The sequence below is a fragment of the Malus sylvestris genome, chromosome 2 (genome assembly GCF_916048215.2).
Source record: "Malus sylvestris chromosome 2, drMalSylv7.2, whole genome shotgun sequence".
NCBI classification, from domain to species: Eukaryota; Viridiplantae; Streptophyta; class Magnoliopsida; order Rosales; family Rosaceae; genus Malus; species Malus sylvestris.
This window is the reverse complement of record NC_062261.1, coordinates 7,294,466-7,310,295: the sequence shown is the minus strand read 5'-3', so window position 1 is coordinate 7,310,295 and position 15,830 is coordinate 7,294,466. Positions and strand designations below refer to the sequence as shown.

The following is a 15,830-nucleotide window of genomic DNA, read 5'->3' as shown; positions in this document are numbered from 1 at the left end:
CGAGCAATCATTTGTAAACGCTTAATGAAAGCCTCTGCCAGGCCGTTCTGGGTGTGAACATGGGGTACAGGATGTTCAACTTCAACCCCAACCGACATGCAATAGTCATCAAAAGTTTTAGATGTGAATTCTCCAGCATTATCCAATCGAATAGATTTGATCGGATAATCAGGGTGGTGAGCCCTGAGCTTGATAACCTGAGCCAACAGTTTGGAGAATGCAGCGTTCCTTGTGGACAACAAGCACACGTGTGACCAACGTGTAGAAGCGTCAACCAAAACCATAAAATATCTAAATGGTCCGCAGGGAGGTTGAATCGGTCCACAAATGTCCCCCTGAATCCGTTGTAGAAAAATGGGAGGATTCGAACGAATCTTGTCATAAGAAGGCTTAGTAATAAGCTTTCCCATATAACATGTTTGACATGCAATTTCATGGATCGAACCTAAGCTTCGGGTTAGTGGATGCCCGTGTGAAGTTTTGAGGATACGGCGCATCGCTATTCGTCCAGGATGTCCCAAACGATCATGCCAAAGTGTAATTTCGTGCGCGGTCCCTGTGGTAGGGCCGGCCACATAGTGGCATTCTATGGGGCGTATGGTCGTAGTATACAGACCACTCGGGTTACGCTTCATCTTCTCTAGAATACGCTTCTGGCCATATTCGTAGGAAGTTACGCACAGAAATTCAACTCCGTTTTCTACGTGGGTTTCAGCGTGGTAATTGTTATCTCTAATGTCCTTGAAACTTAGTAACGTTCTTCCGGAACGAGGAGAATAGAGTGCCTCAACAATGGTCAAGATTGTACCATTGGACAACATTATACGTGCCGTACCGTATCCTTCGATCAGGTTAGATGAGCCTGAGAGGGTTGTCAGAGGTGCATTCTTAGGTACGAAGTTAGTGAAATAGATGCGTTCACGCAAAACAGTATGCGTGGTTGCACTATCTGCCAGACAACTAACTTTCCCACTAGTCATACCTAGAATGAAAAATTAATTTGAATCGGTCACATGCATAAAAGTTTATAAAAACAAGTATCAATTCAAAATAATTTCATTTATTCAAGGATTAAAAACTTAATATCCAAAATAAATCGCCAACTAATAATCCAAAACATAAAGGAAAATTGTTCAAAATCAACCAAAAACAAGGTGGGGTTCGGCCACTAGGTGGAATTCTGCCCCAATTGTCTTATTTTAACTGAAAAATAAGTCTATGTCTAAGATTCTAATCTTCCATAGGAGTGGTATCCTCTTGAAAGTCAGAAACCTCCATCTTTGTAGTCTCCGGTTCGTACACTTGCAGGAAGTTTGATTCAAACTTCGTACGACGAGAATGATATGCATCCACAACCTTCTTGGGAGCACGGCAAATACGGGACCAATGGTCATTGGAACCACAACGATAGCACATATCGTCATTCATTGTGGCAGGTGCTTTGCCCTTATTCTTGAAGTTCAGGGCCTTGGGAGCGAGGTTTGGGCGCTTCTGGGCTTTGTTTCCTCCCTTGGATGGGCCTTGGCTCTGTTGACCTTGGTGGGATGGCTTCTGGCCGCCCTTACCACGCCTCTTTTGGCGTTTTGGGTGCTGATTAGTGCTATAATGTGCTTCAGGCACAACAGTAGCCCCAGTAGGTCGAGCTTGATGATTCTTCATCAACAGCTGGTTCTGCTTTTCAGTAAGAAGTAAAACAGAGATCAAATCCGAGAACTTAGGGAACTTCTGAGCTCTATATTGTTGCTGTAGGACAATATTAGAAGCAGAGAAGGTCGAGTAGGTCTTCTCCAGGAGATCCTCTTCAGTCAAAGTTTCATTGCAAAACTTGAGAAGTGATCGGATTCGACAAACTTCAGAATTATATTCATTCACATACTTAAAGTCTTGGAAGCGCAAGTGCTGCCAGTCGTGTCTTGCTTCAGGCAAGAATATGTCCTTTTGGTGATCGAAACGATCAGCCAAAGCGACCCATAATGCACGTGGATCCTCCTCAGCAAGGTACTCAGTTTGTAGAGCGTCATGGATATGTCTTCGGATGAAGATCATAGCAGTGGCTTTTTCAGCTTCGCCAACAGGTTTATCTGTTGCTTCTTCAATAGCAGGACGCAAGTTCTTTGCAGTGAGGTGGAGCTTCACATCTTGAACCCACTTGAGGTAGTTCCTTCCAGAAACCTCCAAAGCGGTGAAGTCGAGTTTGTTCAAATTCGACATGGTCCTATCAAAATAGATGGACAAGATGTGGTTAGTGTAATGGAGAAAAATCAATCCATTCACATAGGAGTAGAGCATACAGGTTCTAATAGACATGTATTGGTTTAATTTTGCATGAAAAACTTCGGGTTTTCATGGGTGATATATTTAAGTGAAAACTTCGGGTTTTCAAACAAGGCATGTTTATAAGAAACTTCGGGTTTCAAAGTAATTATGAACTTCAGGTTCATATATTCCTGCAGGCAAACACAAATATATATGCAAACAAATATGCAAAGAATATATGCAGCAATATTGTATAGTGATAAGTGAATTAATTTATTTTTGGTCTTCGGGGCCAAATTAAAGTGTGGGTGAAAATATAAAAACCCATATTATTTTAAAAAAATTAAATAATAAAATCTCGGGGCCTAAAAATATAGGCCAAGAACCCTCGGGTGGGATTACAGGCCCACGGGGTGAGAAGAGGGGAATGGGCTGCTGTGTGCAGCCCTAAAATTATTATTATTATTTTTTTTCTCGGGCCGTTCCAGGCGAGCCCAGAAACATTTTTTTTTTTAATTCAATTATATTATATGCATGTATAATTTTAATGAATCACATATTTACGTTGATGCATATGCAAATAATAGTTTCAATGCATGTACATATGTAAGATTCAATTCATGACAAATATCAAATTCACATAATTGTAGCAATTTTGATTATGAAGCATACACAATTTATGTAGAATCTAAAATACGTTAAACGTAAAGTTGGGTCATGCATCATGGTGAATGTTCATGCTATCAGGGCTTGCAAAATATCGAGTTAAAAACCGTTGTTTGGAAAGAACCTGATTGCGTGATGATATGGATGAACTGGTTTGATGCAGAAAAAATCTCCAACGTCAGATTCCTAAGCGTAGCGGTAGGAGCTTGCTGATAACGTGTTGTGGTCTATTTTATCTGACAGAGGGACTAGGGCCGGCGGCAGAGAGAGAGATGAGAGAGATGTGTGTTTGTAGAATTGTAGGGGAATGTGTGTGTTATTATCCCTCCTACATTGTGCCTTTATTTATAGTAGAAAAGGGGGAGAAGATATTCCTTCTCCTCCAAGTAATACAAGTTGTAATAGGAAATGATAACTAGAATCAAATCTTATCTAGGATTTACACAATCATACTTAAACTAGGAATGTTTACAACAATAATCTCATTTTACTCCGTGTAACTTAAAAATCATTATTTTACTCCTTGAAACTCATAATTCGCTCCGTTTTTCCCCTAGAACTCGATTTTGATCTTATTTTGCTCCCTGAAACTTGAAAGTCGTTTCTATAAAACTCAGAATTCATTCCATGTTGTCTTAGATGTGTTAATTTTGTATGTGGGTTTGTTTTGGGAGCAACACTCTAATCAATTTCTTTTTTATTTTTGTCATCTCTTCAATTTCTTTTAAACTTAATATTCTCTGGTTGCAGTCTTATTGGGTGTTGGGTCCCACATATGTTTCAGAAGACAACCTATAAGTTTAAGAGAGAAGTGAGAGTTCACAAGTCAAAATGGAAAGAATTTGAGTTTCAGAGAGTAAAATAATGATTTTTGAGTTACAGGGCAAAGTAAGATCAAAATAAAATTTCATGAAGTGTTGCTAAAACTAAGCCTCTATTTTTCACAGTGACCAAAATTTCTTGAAAAAAAAATTTAAGCAAACTAATACTAAATTATGCATCAACTCAACAACTAAATACATATAATGACAAGTTGATGCGTGCTAGATACTTGCATTAACTTGATGAAATTAAGTAAATACATATATTGTAATCAACTTGAAATTTAAATCACAAACTTTGTCGGTTGAACTCGACAAATTTGACGTGTTCAAAGGTTGGGGTCAGCAATCGTCCACGAAAGCCAATATATCCCCATCTTCTCCCCAAAACCCAACACTCTCCCTCCCTTATCTTCCTACACCAATTGTGATAAAACCCAACAAAAAACAGAGAAACCTAGGAGACAACTTTATATTTCTCTCTGATTAATTTTGTCCAGTCCAGTCTAATCCAATCCAATGGCATCTCTCTCTGTTCCCAAGCAGCCAGCCTTCCCCTCTCTACTCCCCACCCAAACTCCCAAACACTACCCATCTTCCCAAACCCTCCCAATTGCCTCCGGCTCTTCACATTCTAAATTCTATGGCCTCAAGTTCTCCACTTCTTCCGCTCTGCCAAGCCCTTCATCTTCCTCTGGCAAGATGTTCATTTCTGCTAAGGTTCATTTTGCTTATATATGTTGTGTTTCTTATTATCGAATACAGGATAAATGCTCTTAATCACTTGAGCTATAAGTCCTTTACAGCGGCTAATTTGTTTTATTGATTAGTCATGGTTGGTCTGTTTGTGGACAGGTGGACAAGGGTACGGTTCCACCAGCCTTCACGTTGAAAGATCAGGATGGAAAAACTGTGAGCTTCTCCAAATTTAAGGGAAAGCCTGTGGTTCTCTATTTCTACCCTGCTGATGAGAGCCCTAGCTGCACCAAACAGGTTTAAAACTAATCACATTGTTTTGCATGTTCTAAATCCAATTAATTTGAAGTTTTTTATGCTTGATATGCTTATCCTGGATTAGTTTTGTCCAATAATTTTCTCTTCTGCTATGTATCGGTATATTTTCGGTTAATGATATGGAATTTGCATAGCGGATAAACATTGTGCCTTTAGTTAGTACAGACACTGACAAATTGATACTTCCTTAGGCTTGTGCTTTCAGAGATTCTTACGAGCAGTTTAAGAAGGCCGGCGCCGACGTTGTAGGGATTAGCGGTGATGACCCATCATCACACAAGGTACTGTGAAAGCTTTGTGTGTTTAGATCATGTAGTGTCATCACAGTGAGGCTTAGTTTGGTAATTATGCACAAGGCCAAAGCTCATTGATTCTTCAACAGATGTAAGGATAAATTTGTTGGTTTTTCAATGTAATCAAAAACTTAAGCTGCTAATACGTGAGCTAAGAATTATAAATCGCGAATGTTCGTTCTCTCTAGTAGTTTATTCAACACTTGTTTTGTATGCTTTGTATGCATAACCACTACAAATCAATGCTCAAAGTTGATTACGATTGCAAATGTTTGTAGGAGTTTGCAAAGAAGAACAGACTTCCGTTCACATTACTCAGCGATGAGGGTAACAAGGTGAGGAAAGAATGGGGAGTGCCGTCGGATCTGTTTGGGGCGTTGCCAGGGAGACAGACATATGTTCTGGACAAGAATGGGGTGGTTCAACTCATCTACAACAACCAGTTCCAGCCCGAGAAGCATATCGACGAAACTCTCAAACTACTTCAAAGCCTCTAAAGCTCTCTCCTTTTTAGCTGCCTGTTTTTTCATTCCTATGTTCATGTCCGTTATATCTCCACAAAACAGGGTTAGCAAGTAGTAGTTTTTGTATGATCAAAGCTGGTTCTAAATAATGTTTGTAACTTTCCCAGTAAAAGGGCAATTATGCCCTGCTAAGCAAACTACTGTGATATTTGGTAGCAATGAAAATCAAGTGAGATGCTATTTGTATGTCACTGTGGGAATTTCAATTGATATTTGTATTAACGAACGAGATTACAAAAATGAAGAACACAGATGCCAATAAACTTAATATTGTTAGAAATTAAAGCCCGATCACCGGAGCTTCTTGAACACACAAAACTCCTACATGGATACACCTCAGAGCTTTGTGAGGCCGGCATGCTTTGCTTACCGATCCATCGACCACCTTGTCTACCCTCTTTCCATAACTCATGCCTATGATTCAAACACAATAAACCCTTCAATAGCTTGAGAATGTTTTATGGTAATCTTGCACTAGGCTTTGAATGCATACCACTACAAACCATGCTAGAAGTTGATTACGATTTTAAATGTTTGTACACGACGAGGGTAATCGGATGTGTCGGGAACATTGCCTGGGAGACAAAATTATGTTCTGGACAAGTATGGGGTGGTTCACCTCATCTAAAACAACGAGTTCCCACTGGAGAAGCATATCGACGAATCTCTCAAACTGGGGTTGCAACCAATAGTACCACTACAAGAAAACAGGGCTTAGGTGACGGAATTCTTTGTGACGCAAAGAAATTCATCACATTTTGTTAAAATAAGTGACAAATTTTAAGAAAGCGACACATAAAGTTTTGGTGGGAATACAAATTTTTTTCCTAATTCTGTTCGTCACATAAACTTTTTAATTCCTCACAAACTATTGTGTGGAAAAACTTACCACCCAATAAATTTCAATTAAGTGACGAAAATATAGTATTCGTCGCATAATATAAGCTAAGGCCACGTACATACAAGTGACGGCAGGAAATGCCTCACCTATTCTACAAGGGCAGGAAAGAAAATAAAATGTATTTATCAGAAACCCCCAAATTGTAAAAGTCATTTGCTCTGCTCTCACCCCATCTCGTCGCTCCCAGCCCACATCCCGTTCAGCTCTCCCACGATTTTGACGACCGGCTCTTGGTGGTTGCCAGCGACGGCAACGACCAACTCTCCTTCGTCTCCCTATGTCGCCCATTCTCACACCCTCGGCCGCTCGCTCATTCTCTCATCTCTGACCTAATACGATGCAGATTGGGGAAAATAGTTCTTCGGTTGTTCTCGCACGGTAGGTATTTATTTGTTTCCCTCTTTTATTCTTTTAATTTATTATTAGGATCTTCTTCTTGAAGCAGTTCAATAAGTAGATTCATGGCTTGTGATTTAATTTCTTTATCGTGAATTGAATTTCTGGGTGCAAAGGAAATTAATGGCATATATCACTAAATTAGGGTTTATAAGGTGTGAGTAATTAGGATGATGGAGAACAATTCAGTGTATGGAAGTGACGAAGAGGCTGATGAAAAGGCTGAAGTCGGCAGTGATGAAGAACTAAGTGATGATGGCGACAAACTGTTGTATGAAGAGGTATGAGTTGGTTTTGTTAGAAATTTTTCTTAGCTTAGATTTGAACCCTAAGAGGTCTGAACAATAATTTTGTGATTTGCAGTTTATTTTAGGAATTGATTGATGAGTTTGGTTTGCATGCATAGACTGAAGTTACTGTTTTTGTTTATGCCGATGAGGGAAATCGACCGAAGTTCAAATTGTAACAATGTGATTATTTTGGTTGTGGTGAGAAATCAGAACCTTTTTTTAATCTTTCCCTTTTTGAAATTAAGAAATTGGGTTGCTTTTCTATACCCATTTTGTGATGATTCACTGAAAATTTGTTAATCATTTTAATGCATATGAGATCAGGTTTCTGATTTAGGATCCATTTCTGATCTTTAGAGATTGCTTGATTTGGTATTGTCAAATGGTATATGGATTTCCATGTTCACTGTGTCCTGGGTGCATGGCTTGGCCCTTTTTGTACTAAAGGGTTTCTACGATCATATTAGATTAGGAATTATGCACAACTCACCTCCCCCATTTTGGCCTGTCGTCTGTAGAAAATTCAAAGTAAAAAATAAATATTTAATTATACCTATGATCATGTTAGTACAAAATTAAAGCTGTATAACTTGCAACTACATCTTCATATATGCAATATTATATGTTTTTACATGCTTTTGTAATTTGGAGGAATGAAGTGGCATGCGAACGGGTTAGATTTCATGGTAAGGAACTAGCTAGGGGCCGTGCAGATTTGTGCAGTTTCCTTTGGCTTTTGATGGAAACTCCAAGTTTAACTGTCTTTATTTTTTTGTTGCTCTTCCTTTGTCTTGGATGAATATCCATCTTGGTTTTTCCTACTGCATAATAAAAACATAGCCATAAGGACAAAAGTGGAAGGTCCATATCTTTTCCTTAATATAATCACCATTCGAAGTCGAGTGTTTACATACATGTTCATGTGCTGGGTCTTGTTTTCTGTGGAGGATTTTAACTAGATTACTGATGGATAGACGCTCACCCTTTGTTAAATTCTTAATCTTGATTGGTCGATTGCTAGTTTGCATGATTAATTGCAAATTAATTATACGTGCTTGCTTCCTCTGTGTCTTTGTTTTCAGCTTGAATGTGCCGTTTCATGTATTTTGTTCAATGTAATCAAGTTTTTTTCTTTTCATTTGACAGAAAATGAATCAGCTTTCAATCTTATCTATTGCATGACATTAAAACTAATGGACCATCAATGGCTTTCTATGCGTGCATCCTATATGGATTTTAATGTACATATTTTTCAAGAAGCCATCCCTTTATCTACATTTGTGGCTAATCTTTGGATATATATTATAACCTTCTAGTCAACTTCAGCTTCCCAAATGCTGTGAAAATAGTGATATTAACGTGTGGGTAACGAAAAACCTCACCAGTCATCTTGTGTCCTGAGTATGGGGCTGAATTTTATATAGTGGTGTTTAGGTTACAGATTGCATCTTGTAGAAGTTAGTTTCACACTTGTAAGTCGAGGTTTGGGTCGGGGAAGTCTATTATGCTTCACACGTTTGGGGTTTGATAGTTTTTGTACTAACATTTTGTCCTTGTGTTCTTAACAGACAGTGATGAAGTCCATACTCCGGCAGTCTATGTAATGGTCTGTCACAACTAGTTACATGATCATCAATAACACTGTTATTTCTAACTAGATGGTGTTTGTGCTCGTGAAATTTTCTTGCAACAAGTCAGCATATTATCAATGATTCTTAGAAAGGGTTTTGGTTTTTTTAGTTTGTCGAGTTAATAGGCTGGAGCATGTGTGATGGTCATTGAGGTTTGAAATACAGAATACAGATTTGGGGCAAGAGTGGAGCATCCTTGTCAGTTGTCCCACGGTCGAAGGGATGTTGAAGAATACATCGATAGAGAGGTATGTTTGGTACCGCATCTGGGAATGTGGAATGGGATTTTTCTGGTTTGATTTCAACTTTTGAGTGGCTTTCTTTCTGCAATATTGTTATTGTTTGATAACTGATAAACAATCATCAGCGGTGGGTGGAGCACTTGAAAGCCCCCCACCCCGCCCTCCCCACACAGAGGCTGGAAAAAGAAAGGGCTCTCAACACAACCTTCTCTCTCTCTTTCTCGTATGGCCAAGCTGCGCTCCCCGATCGTTACTGCAGCTATATGAAAAGGTATAACTTTATCTACTGAAACCTGAACCTACCTGTTAAGTCCTATCTCTGTCATCTAGTACACGTGGTCTCTTTCTTTCTCATTTATCTTTGTAATTGACTTTTCTTGCATTGCTAGTTGAATAACATTGACAAAGTGTCTAGTATGTTTATAAGAGCTCAATAAAAGAAGAACAAAGAGCTGAGAGAACAATGGATTTGCAAAGGGAGAATGAAGATGTTATCGCACAATTGAAGGTCTTTTGGCTGCAAGTCAGGGGTAGACGAATAGCTCAGGGTAGACTTTTTTTGTTAGCACCTCAATGTCTAGAGGTGTTGAATTGTTATTAAGTTGAAATGAGAGACCATGAGTGTATCCTACTGAAACTTTTTAGTTTTGTGGATGTTCATGTTAGATTATTTGAGACGTCACATGGTGTATGTTTTCGACTTATGTGATTAAATTCTTGATTAATTAAAATGTGATTTACTGAAGTATTATCTTACATTTGTTATGAATTCTAATTTCAAATTATGAAACAAGGAATATGTGGTAATTAGTTCATCACATAATGATATTGGAAACAAATGGGTATCTGACTTTGACATATGCAACGCACCATGCCTCACGTATCAAATAAATAGGTGACAATTTTAGCCTCACTTACACATATGATATGTGACGGATTTATACGTCACCCAATTATGTTTTTTGTGACGCTTACGTATCTCCGGAATTTGGTATTCAAATCAATTAATAGGTGGCGAAAACAATGTCACATATACATAAAATATGTGATGAGTGTGACATTCGTCACGTATACTTTCGGTGACGCCTCATCGGTGATGCTGAAAATGGGTCACATATTATTAAATGTGACAAATTTTCTCCTTTTGTGACGAAAATATGTATTCATATAAGCCATGTTTTCTTGTAGTGAGTTATTTTTTTGTGTAATGTGAAAGATATATATAATCACTGATGTGCTGTCGTGATAAATAGTAGGTCATGAACAAAGTCTAAAATATCGATATTTTCGCCGATAATATCGTTTTTGTGAGAAGGCGATATTTTCACACTTATCCACTTAATTATCGTTAAAATATCGCGATATTATCGATATTATCCATAATATCGATAATATCGCTTCACTTTCCTAACAGGCCGAAGGCCCGAGGGTTATGGGAAATAGCCTGAAAGGCCTGCGCTCGTCGGGAACAACATGGAAGAACAGAGAAGAACTTCGAAGCTTCTACAGCTCCGGCCGACTGCAAACTACCACCCTAAACCCCGATCTAGGTACCAAACGAAAACACAAGGCGAGAGGAGTGCGTTTATACCTTCTGTTTGCCGTGAAATGACCTGTGGTGGTCGGAAAACCTCTCGACACCCACGGCCTCGCCAGAGATAGGTGTGCCTATTCCTGAGCCGATTTCGTCCCAAAAACCTAACCTGAGAAATTCAAGAAACTCGCCAGAGGGTTTCTGCGTTCGCCGAGTTGCAGAGATGAGAATGAGAGGGAGAAAGACGAGGTTGTTGATAACGATGGGTGTCTTCCTCGAGCAGGTGCGATTGTGTATGTGGGTCTCGGTGCAGAGAGAAAGAAGAGAGACGAGAGTTTCAAGAGAGAGAGAGAGAGATAGAGAATGCAGAAAAGAAAGAAGAATAAAGAAGGGGTTACGGAGTAGGGGACAAAAAGAGAAGAATAAGGATTGTTGGGGTGCTGCCACGTGGCAGTTTGAGAGAGAAGAGAATCTTAAGAGTAGATCCGGATTGGGTAAAGGAAATTAGGACTAAATTGATAGATTCCATAAATATTTGGGGAAATACGAAATTAAACATTATATTTGGGGGTTGGGGTGTTACATTCATTGTCTCTCACTCACTCTCTCTCCTTTATCTCTTTCTCTCTCCTCTCTCTCCCTCTCTCCTCGTCCTGCTCAACTGCGGTGGTGCCTCTCTGGGTAAGCAAATCCAAATTGGCGTCCACCCAAAGCTCGACGCCGACGTCGATCTGTGCGTTTGCGCTCGACCACACCATCTGCAACTCCAATGTCTGCTTCGATCGGTAAATCTTTTATCTAGTTGGGGTTCATCGACTTGTACCCAATTCCTGAATTTGAAAAGGAAAGGAAAAAGAAAAAGAAAATGAATGAGTAGAAACGAACGGAGAAGCTTTGACCAAAAAAAAGAAAGGAACAAGAAGCATCTGGAAAGGATAAGAAAGAGGGGGAGAGAAAAGGAAAAAGAAAAGGAATGAGTAGAAAGGAACTTGACAAAAAAAAAAAGGAACAAGAAGCATCTAGAAAGGATAAGAAAGAGGGGGAGAGAAATAAAGAAATGACAAAAAAATATTTAGATCCCAAAAATAATTTAGTGTATGATTTAGTCAGACAATGTACCAAACGTTCAATTATTCTTATACTAGTTAGTCTAGGTCAAGCCAATCCAATTTAGTTCCTGAACTTAATCTAGTCCGAGATAGTCCGGTGAAACAAATGCACCCTAAGTTTAACCCCTAAACTATTGCTGATAACTAATTCATTATATATAAATGATTATGGTGTGTTTAAACTTCTTTCATTAATTACTACATATAATCTACACTCATAATGTTTGCCATATTACTATATAATCAACTTAAATAAGTTAAATCCATCATGCAATGCATTTTCTTTCAATTTTTTGTGATAAACTAATAGATAATTGACTAAATAAACATCCTACAAAGTTTCAATAAAAATTTCCAAGTTTTTCTTACAATTTCCTTAGTTTTTATTTAATTTTTATCGATATCGATAATATCCCGAAATTTCCATCGAAATTTCCGTGTTTTTGGACTACCGATATTTTAAACCTTGGTCATGAAGATGTTTTGCTTATTCTGATTAATTGGCAACTTTGCAAGCAGCTCATAATTTTGTGATTTTTAACAAGTAAACAATGGAGAAATACTTTATTGAGATAATTAAATAGATTATGAATTGCTTATACATGGCACAATATATAATTCGTTACTGTTTCAGTAAGCACCTAGGTTTTCTTTATTCTTAGTATACTTATGTAAGTAACTGTCAATTATAAATTTAATAGGTTATTGCAAACCCTAGGTTCAATGTTTGTTCAGATAGTCTTGACTTCCATAGGGGCTAAATGCTTCTGCCAACCAAGTATTCTTCCTCCAAGATGTCCATCCCATCTCCTCGCATATTTCGTCGCTGTGGTTGATGCTAAATGTAGAAATGCAATGCCTCCTGTAGAACCTGGTTGTTTTCTTTGAGATTTCCACTTCTTTACTTGTTTGCTCAAGCATTTTCTGCACACTTGGAAGCTTAAATTTATCATCCAGCAGCCTGGCCAGCCATATGCTACGCAATTCTGAAGAGTGAAGATTTGAAACACTCTCGAGATAACCCACGAAAGCCATGTTTGGGATCAAAGGATGAATTGTTCCCCTGCAGGAGAAACATGCATTCAAAAAATTTACTCTCCAATTTTAACATTTCTAACACGTGTAAAATTTTGAAATCTCAAACCGAAAACTAGGTTTACCTGTATAAGGGTATGATACCAGATGGACATTCCAACAAGCTGCGAAAAGGCTCTGGTAAGATGGATTTGAGTTTTTTCTTGCCATCATAACCAGTTGCAAGGACCACAACATCAGCTTTTATCTTAGTGTTGTCATCAAATTCAATTCCATCAGCAGAGAACCACCATTTTGATGTTGATCTTTTGAACACAATTTTTCCCTTATCCGCCTCAGAGAAGAAATTTTCCGGCATGATAGCCATCTGGCAGGATGCATAGTCTTCCTCAAATGGATGATCCGGTTTTAGTCCGTACTTCTCCAAAGGCATCTTCCACAGCAAATATGATTCAATAAATTTTGAAACTGCATGCCTCTGTAAATAACAACCAAAACTTTTAGCATTGATCTCGTATATGTTAAGGAACTGATTTCCGCATTTGTTTTTTTTTTTCTTCTGTACACCCTGTTGAGTCTTATCACATGATTCTTTTTGGATTTACTCAATCCAAAAGCCAGAAGTAAACAAGATGTGGCAAGAGACAAAAAAAGTGTGCATAAATCACTTCTTATATATTAGTTTAATATTTTCTTTTCTTGCTAACTGATTTTTAATTTACCATTGGAGACATAATTAGAGAGCAAAGGAGGTTTCTCAGGAAACTTTGGTTTGGTCTTTGATGGATAAACTGTGAAGACCTTGTTGAGTAGAACAAGAAAAACGGCAAGCCCCAAATCCAGTAATGGGGAACAATCCAATGTAAAGTCCTCACCACCATGGTGCATGGTTTGCCTTCTGGTCCTGCAATACATCCATAAAAAGAATAACAAAATTAGTTCGGGTCAATATAATCAAGACTCCTAAAAGGTAAGAAATCGACGTTTTAATCCCACAAACAATTGGTAAAAAATAGTATTTTTAAGTTTTTGCAAGTTTTTTTTTTATTTTTTTTTTATTATTATTTTTTTTTATGTATGAAACTATTTCATATATTCACACGCCCCTTTATGTATTGCAAAATTTCAAATCTTTTACACACAGATAATTGAATGAGCGACATAGAGAATGCATAATTAGCAAATAATTAATTAGTAATTAACATTGATGAAGTCAAATCTAATGATGTATACGTAATTCAATCCATCTGATCATTTGGAATCATATCGTTGAAAAACATGTGCAGTCAAAGAAGTCCAAACCATCATAATATTCGTCGGTTTTTTTGACAGCCTGACCACGCAATTCGTATTTTCCATTGAATTCTTTCTTTGCTTGTTGTGTGTAACCATGCAAATTACAACCCCGTAACGTGAAAACGTAGACCTATTTTTCTATCATTTTTTAACCTAAGATTTCATCATATATAGGAATTTTTAGGACCAAATTTTTACCTTGGTTTGCTTCAGCACACTCGACAGCTAAATCAATAGCTGATTTTTTGTAGCCAACCACAACGACCTCCTTATCCTTTAGCAATTCAGAAGCAGCGTCCTTGTCCAGTTTGCAGTAATCAAGAGTATGAAGAGCCTGACCTTGAAATACTTCAGGCCCTTTGTTGAGTGGAAACTCTGGAATTTGGGGTGTATCTCCATATTTTCCGATGCAAACCACAATGAACTCGAAGGCATACCACTGAATTAATTCGAACAAACAAAAAAAAATCAGAACATAATTTTATCATTTCCAAGATAATAACTAGTAGGATTGACATTTAAGCTATGGAAAATGTATCATCTCAATTGTTGACACATTCTCTAATACAGTTTGATTTACATAAAATTGTAAGATCCACTTCTATTAGAAAGTGTTTGTAGGTGTGTTAATTTTGTGTGTTCAAATAGTTTTATTTATTACCAATAATTCGGTTACGTATAGAAGTACTTTTTGCAACATATTTGCATCTCTATATATTTCTTACTAAGACTCTAGTAATTAATCCGAGTTCCATTTCCACAAAGATACTGTATCAAGTAGCGATCTGCAAACCCTAGGCATGCATGAAACTGTCCGAAAATACCATTTGGATATGAAGTAAATAATTAAACCTGAATGGTCTCTGAATCATTGGTCTGGACGGCAACTTCCCAAACAGGCTGACCGCCAGCCGGCGAGAGACTCTGATACTCCACAGGTTTGACATCAAAATCAGTAGTTTCCCGGTCACCAACGAACCGGACTTCGACCACCTTGGAATTGAACCTGACAAACTTAAGCACATCAAAGTGCTCAGCATAAGATTTCAAGTAGTCCAATATCTCAAGGTAAGAAGGATAATCAGTGTTGTCCCTGTCAGGCCAAGGGAAGTCAGAGAACTCATAGTCACATCGATGGGACTGAAGTTTTGTGGAATTGTAAGAACAATGCCTCCAAACCCCTCCAATGGAGTCAGAGGCCTCGAGAATAATGGGGTTGTAATGGGCTAGTTGTTTGGCTGCTGCTATGCCACTTACACCGGCACCAATGATGCCAAGTTTTGAGACTATTGGAGCCATAATTTTTTTGTTAACGATAAAGAGCAATGAAGGATTTGGCGAGCCGATTGGAAATTGAGATGGTTTTGGAAATGAGGGTGGTATATATTTGTAGACTGTCGATTTGCTTGGTTGCTAAAACAATGTGAGAGCAGGGGTATTTATAGTGGAGGTCCGGGCCGGGGCTTCGTGAGAGGGTCGCCATATATGATGGAATCACGTGAAATTGAATTTCAAGTCTAAAGGGCTTGCTAGGGTTGAATTTCGATCGTGGTTTACGACCATTTCTTTAGCTAGTTATGCGAAATTGGTTCGTCAAGGAGGGGGAACCTTCCTCCACTTCATGTTTTATTTACATTTGTTGATCAAATTATATAGTTATGTTGAATACCTTTGAGCATTCAAATATTTATAATATCCTAATTATTTCGTGCAAATTGAAATTATAAAAATGAAGAAGAAAATAGTGAGTGTATGACACGGTGCGAGAGATTTTTTGGTGTAGCTGTAGCTGGAATATCGTCACATGAGATTATAGTTACAC

General features: G+C 38.1%; 2 protein-coding genes and 1 long non-coding RNA gene across 4 annotated transcripts; 2 read left to right on the top strand and 1 right to left on the bottom strand.

Moving 5' to 3' along the window:
- Positions 1 to 4,147: 4,147 nt before the first annotated feature.
- Positions 4,148 to 5,765, top strand: LOC126607860 (peroxiredoxin Q, chloroplastic-like). Its single transcript, XM_050275568.1, has 4 exons — positions 4,148 to 4,463; positions 4,599 to 4,736; positions 4,949 to 5,038; positions 5,329 to 5,765. The coding sequence occupies exons 1-4, from the start codon at positions 4,263 to 4,265 to the stop codon at positions 5,545 to 5,547; spliced, it is 648 nt and encodes a 215-aa protein (XP_050131525.1). The 5' UTR covers positions 4,148 to 4,262; the 3' UTR covers positions 5,548 to 5,765.
- A 1,100-nt stretch (positions 5,766 to 6,865) lies between these two features.
- On the top strand, positions 6,866 to 9,779 carry LOC126607871 (uncharacterized). 2 transcript variants are annotated; one of them, XR_007617719.1, is made up of 2 exons: positions 6,866 to 7,152; positions 8,730 to 9,779. It is a non-coding gene; the product is annotated as an uncharacterized LOC126607871 (long non-coding RNA). The 2 variants fall into 2 exon arrangements; XR_007617720.1 differs by having other exon boundaries at positions 6,866 to 7,359.
- Positions 9,780 to 12,253: 2,474 nt separating this feature from the next.
- Positions 12,254 to 15,401, bottom strand: LOC126607850 (probable flavin-containing monooxygenase 1). Its single transcript, XM_050275559.1, has 5 exons — positions 14,861 to 15,401; positions 14,207 to 14,447; positions 13,435 to 13,616; positions 12,838 to 13,190; positions 12,254 to 12,740 (listed from the first exon to the last, which is right to left on the bottom strand). Exons 1-5 carry the CDS (start codon positions 15,305 to 15,307, stop codon positions 12,398 to 12,400), a joined length of 1,566 nt encoding a protein of 521 aa, XP_050131516.1. The 5' UTR covers positions 15,308 to 15,401; the 3' UTR covers positions 12,254 to 12,397.
- Positions 15,402 to 15,830: the final 429 nt, after the last annotated feature.

Coding starts and splice junctions, on each gene's coding strand:
- LOC126607860 (XM_050275568.1), top strand. CDS start 4,263: ATGGCATCTCTCTCTGTTCCCAAGCAGCCAGCCTTCCCCTCTCTACTC. Junction 4,464..4,598: donor AGATGTTCATTTCTGCTAAG/GTTCATTTTGCT, acceptor GTTTGTGGACAG/GTGGACAAGGGTACGGTTCC. Junction 5,039..5,328: donor ATGACCCATCATCACACAAG/GTACTGTGAAAG, acceptor AAATGTTTGTAG/GAGTTTGCAAAGAAGAACAG.
- LOC126607850 (XM_050275559.1), bottom strand. CDS start 15,307: ATGGCTCCAATAGTCTCAAAACTTGGCATCATTGGTGCCGGTGTAAGT. Junction 14,448..14,860: donor ATGATTCAGAGACCATTCAG/GTTTAATTATTT, acceptor GAATTAATTCAG/TGGTATGCCTTCGAGTTCAT. Junction 12,741..12,837: donor GGTATCATACCCTTATACAG/GTAAACCTAGTT, acceptor TTTCTCCTGCAG/GGGAACAATTCATCCTTTGA.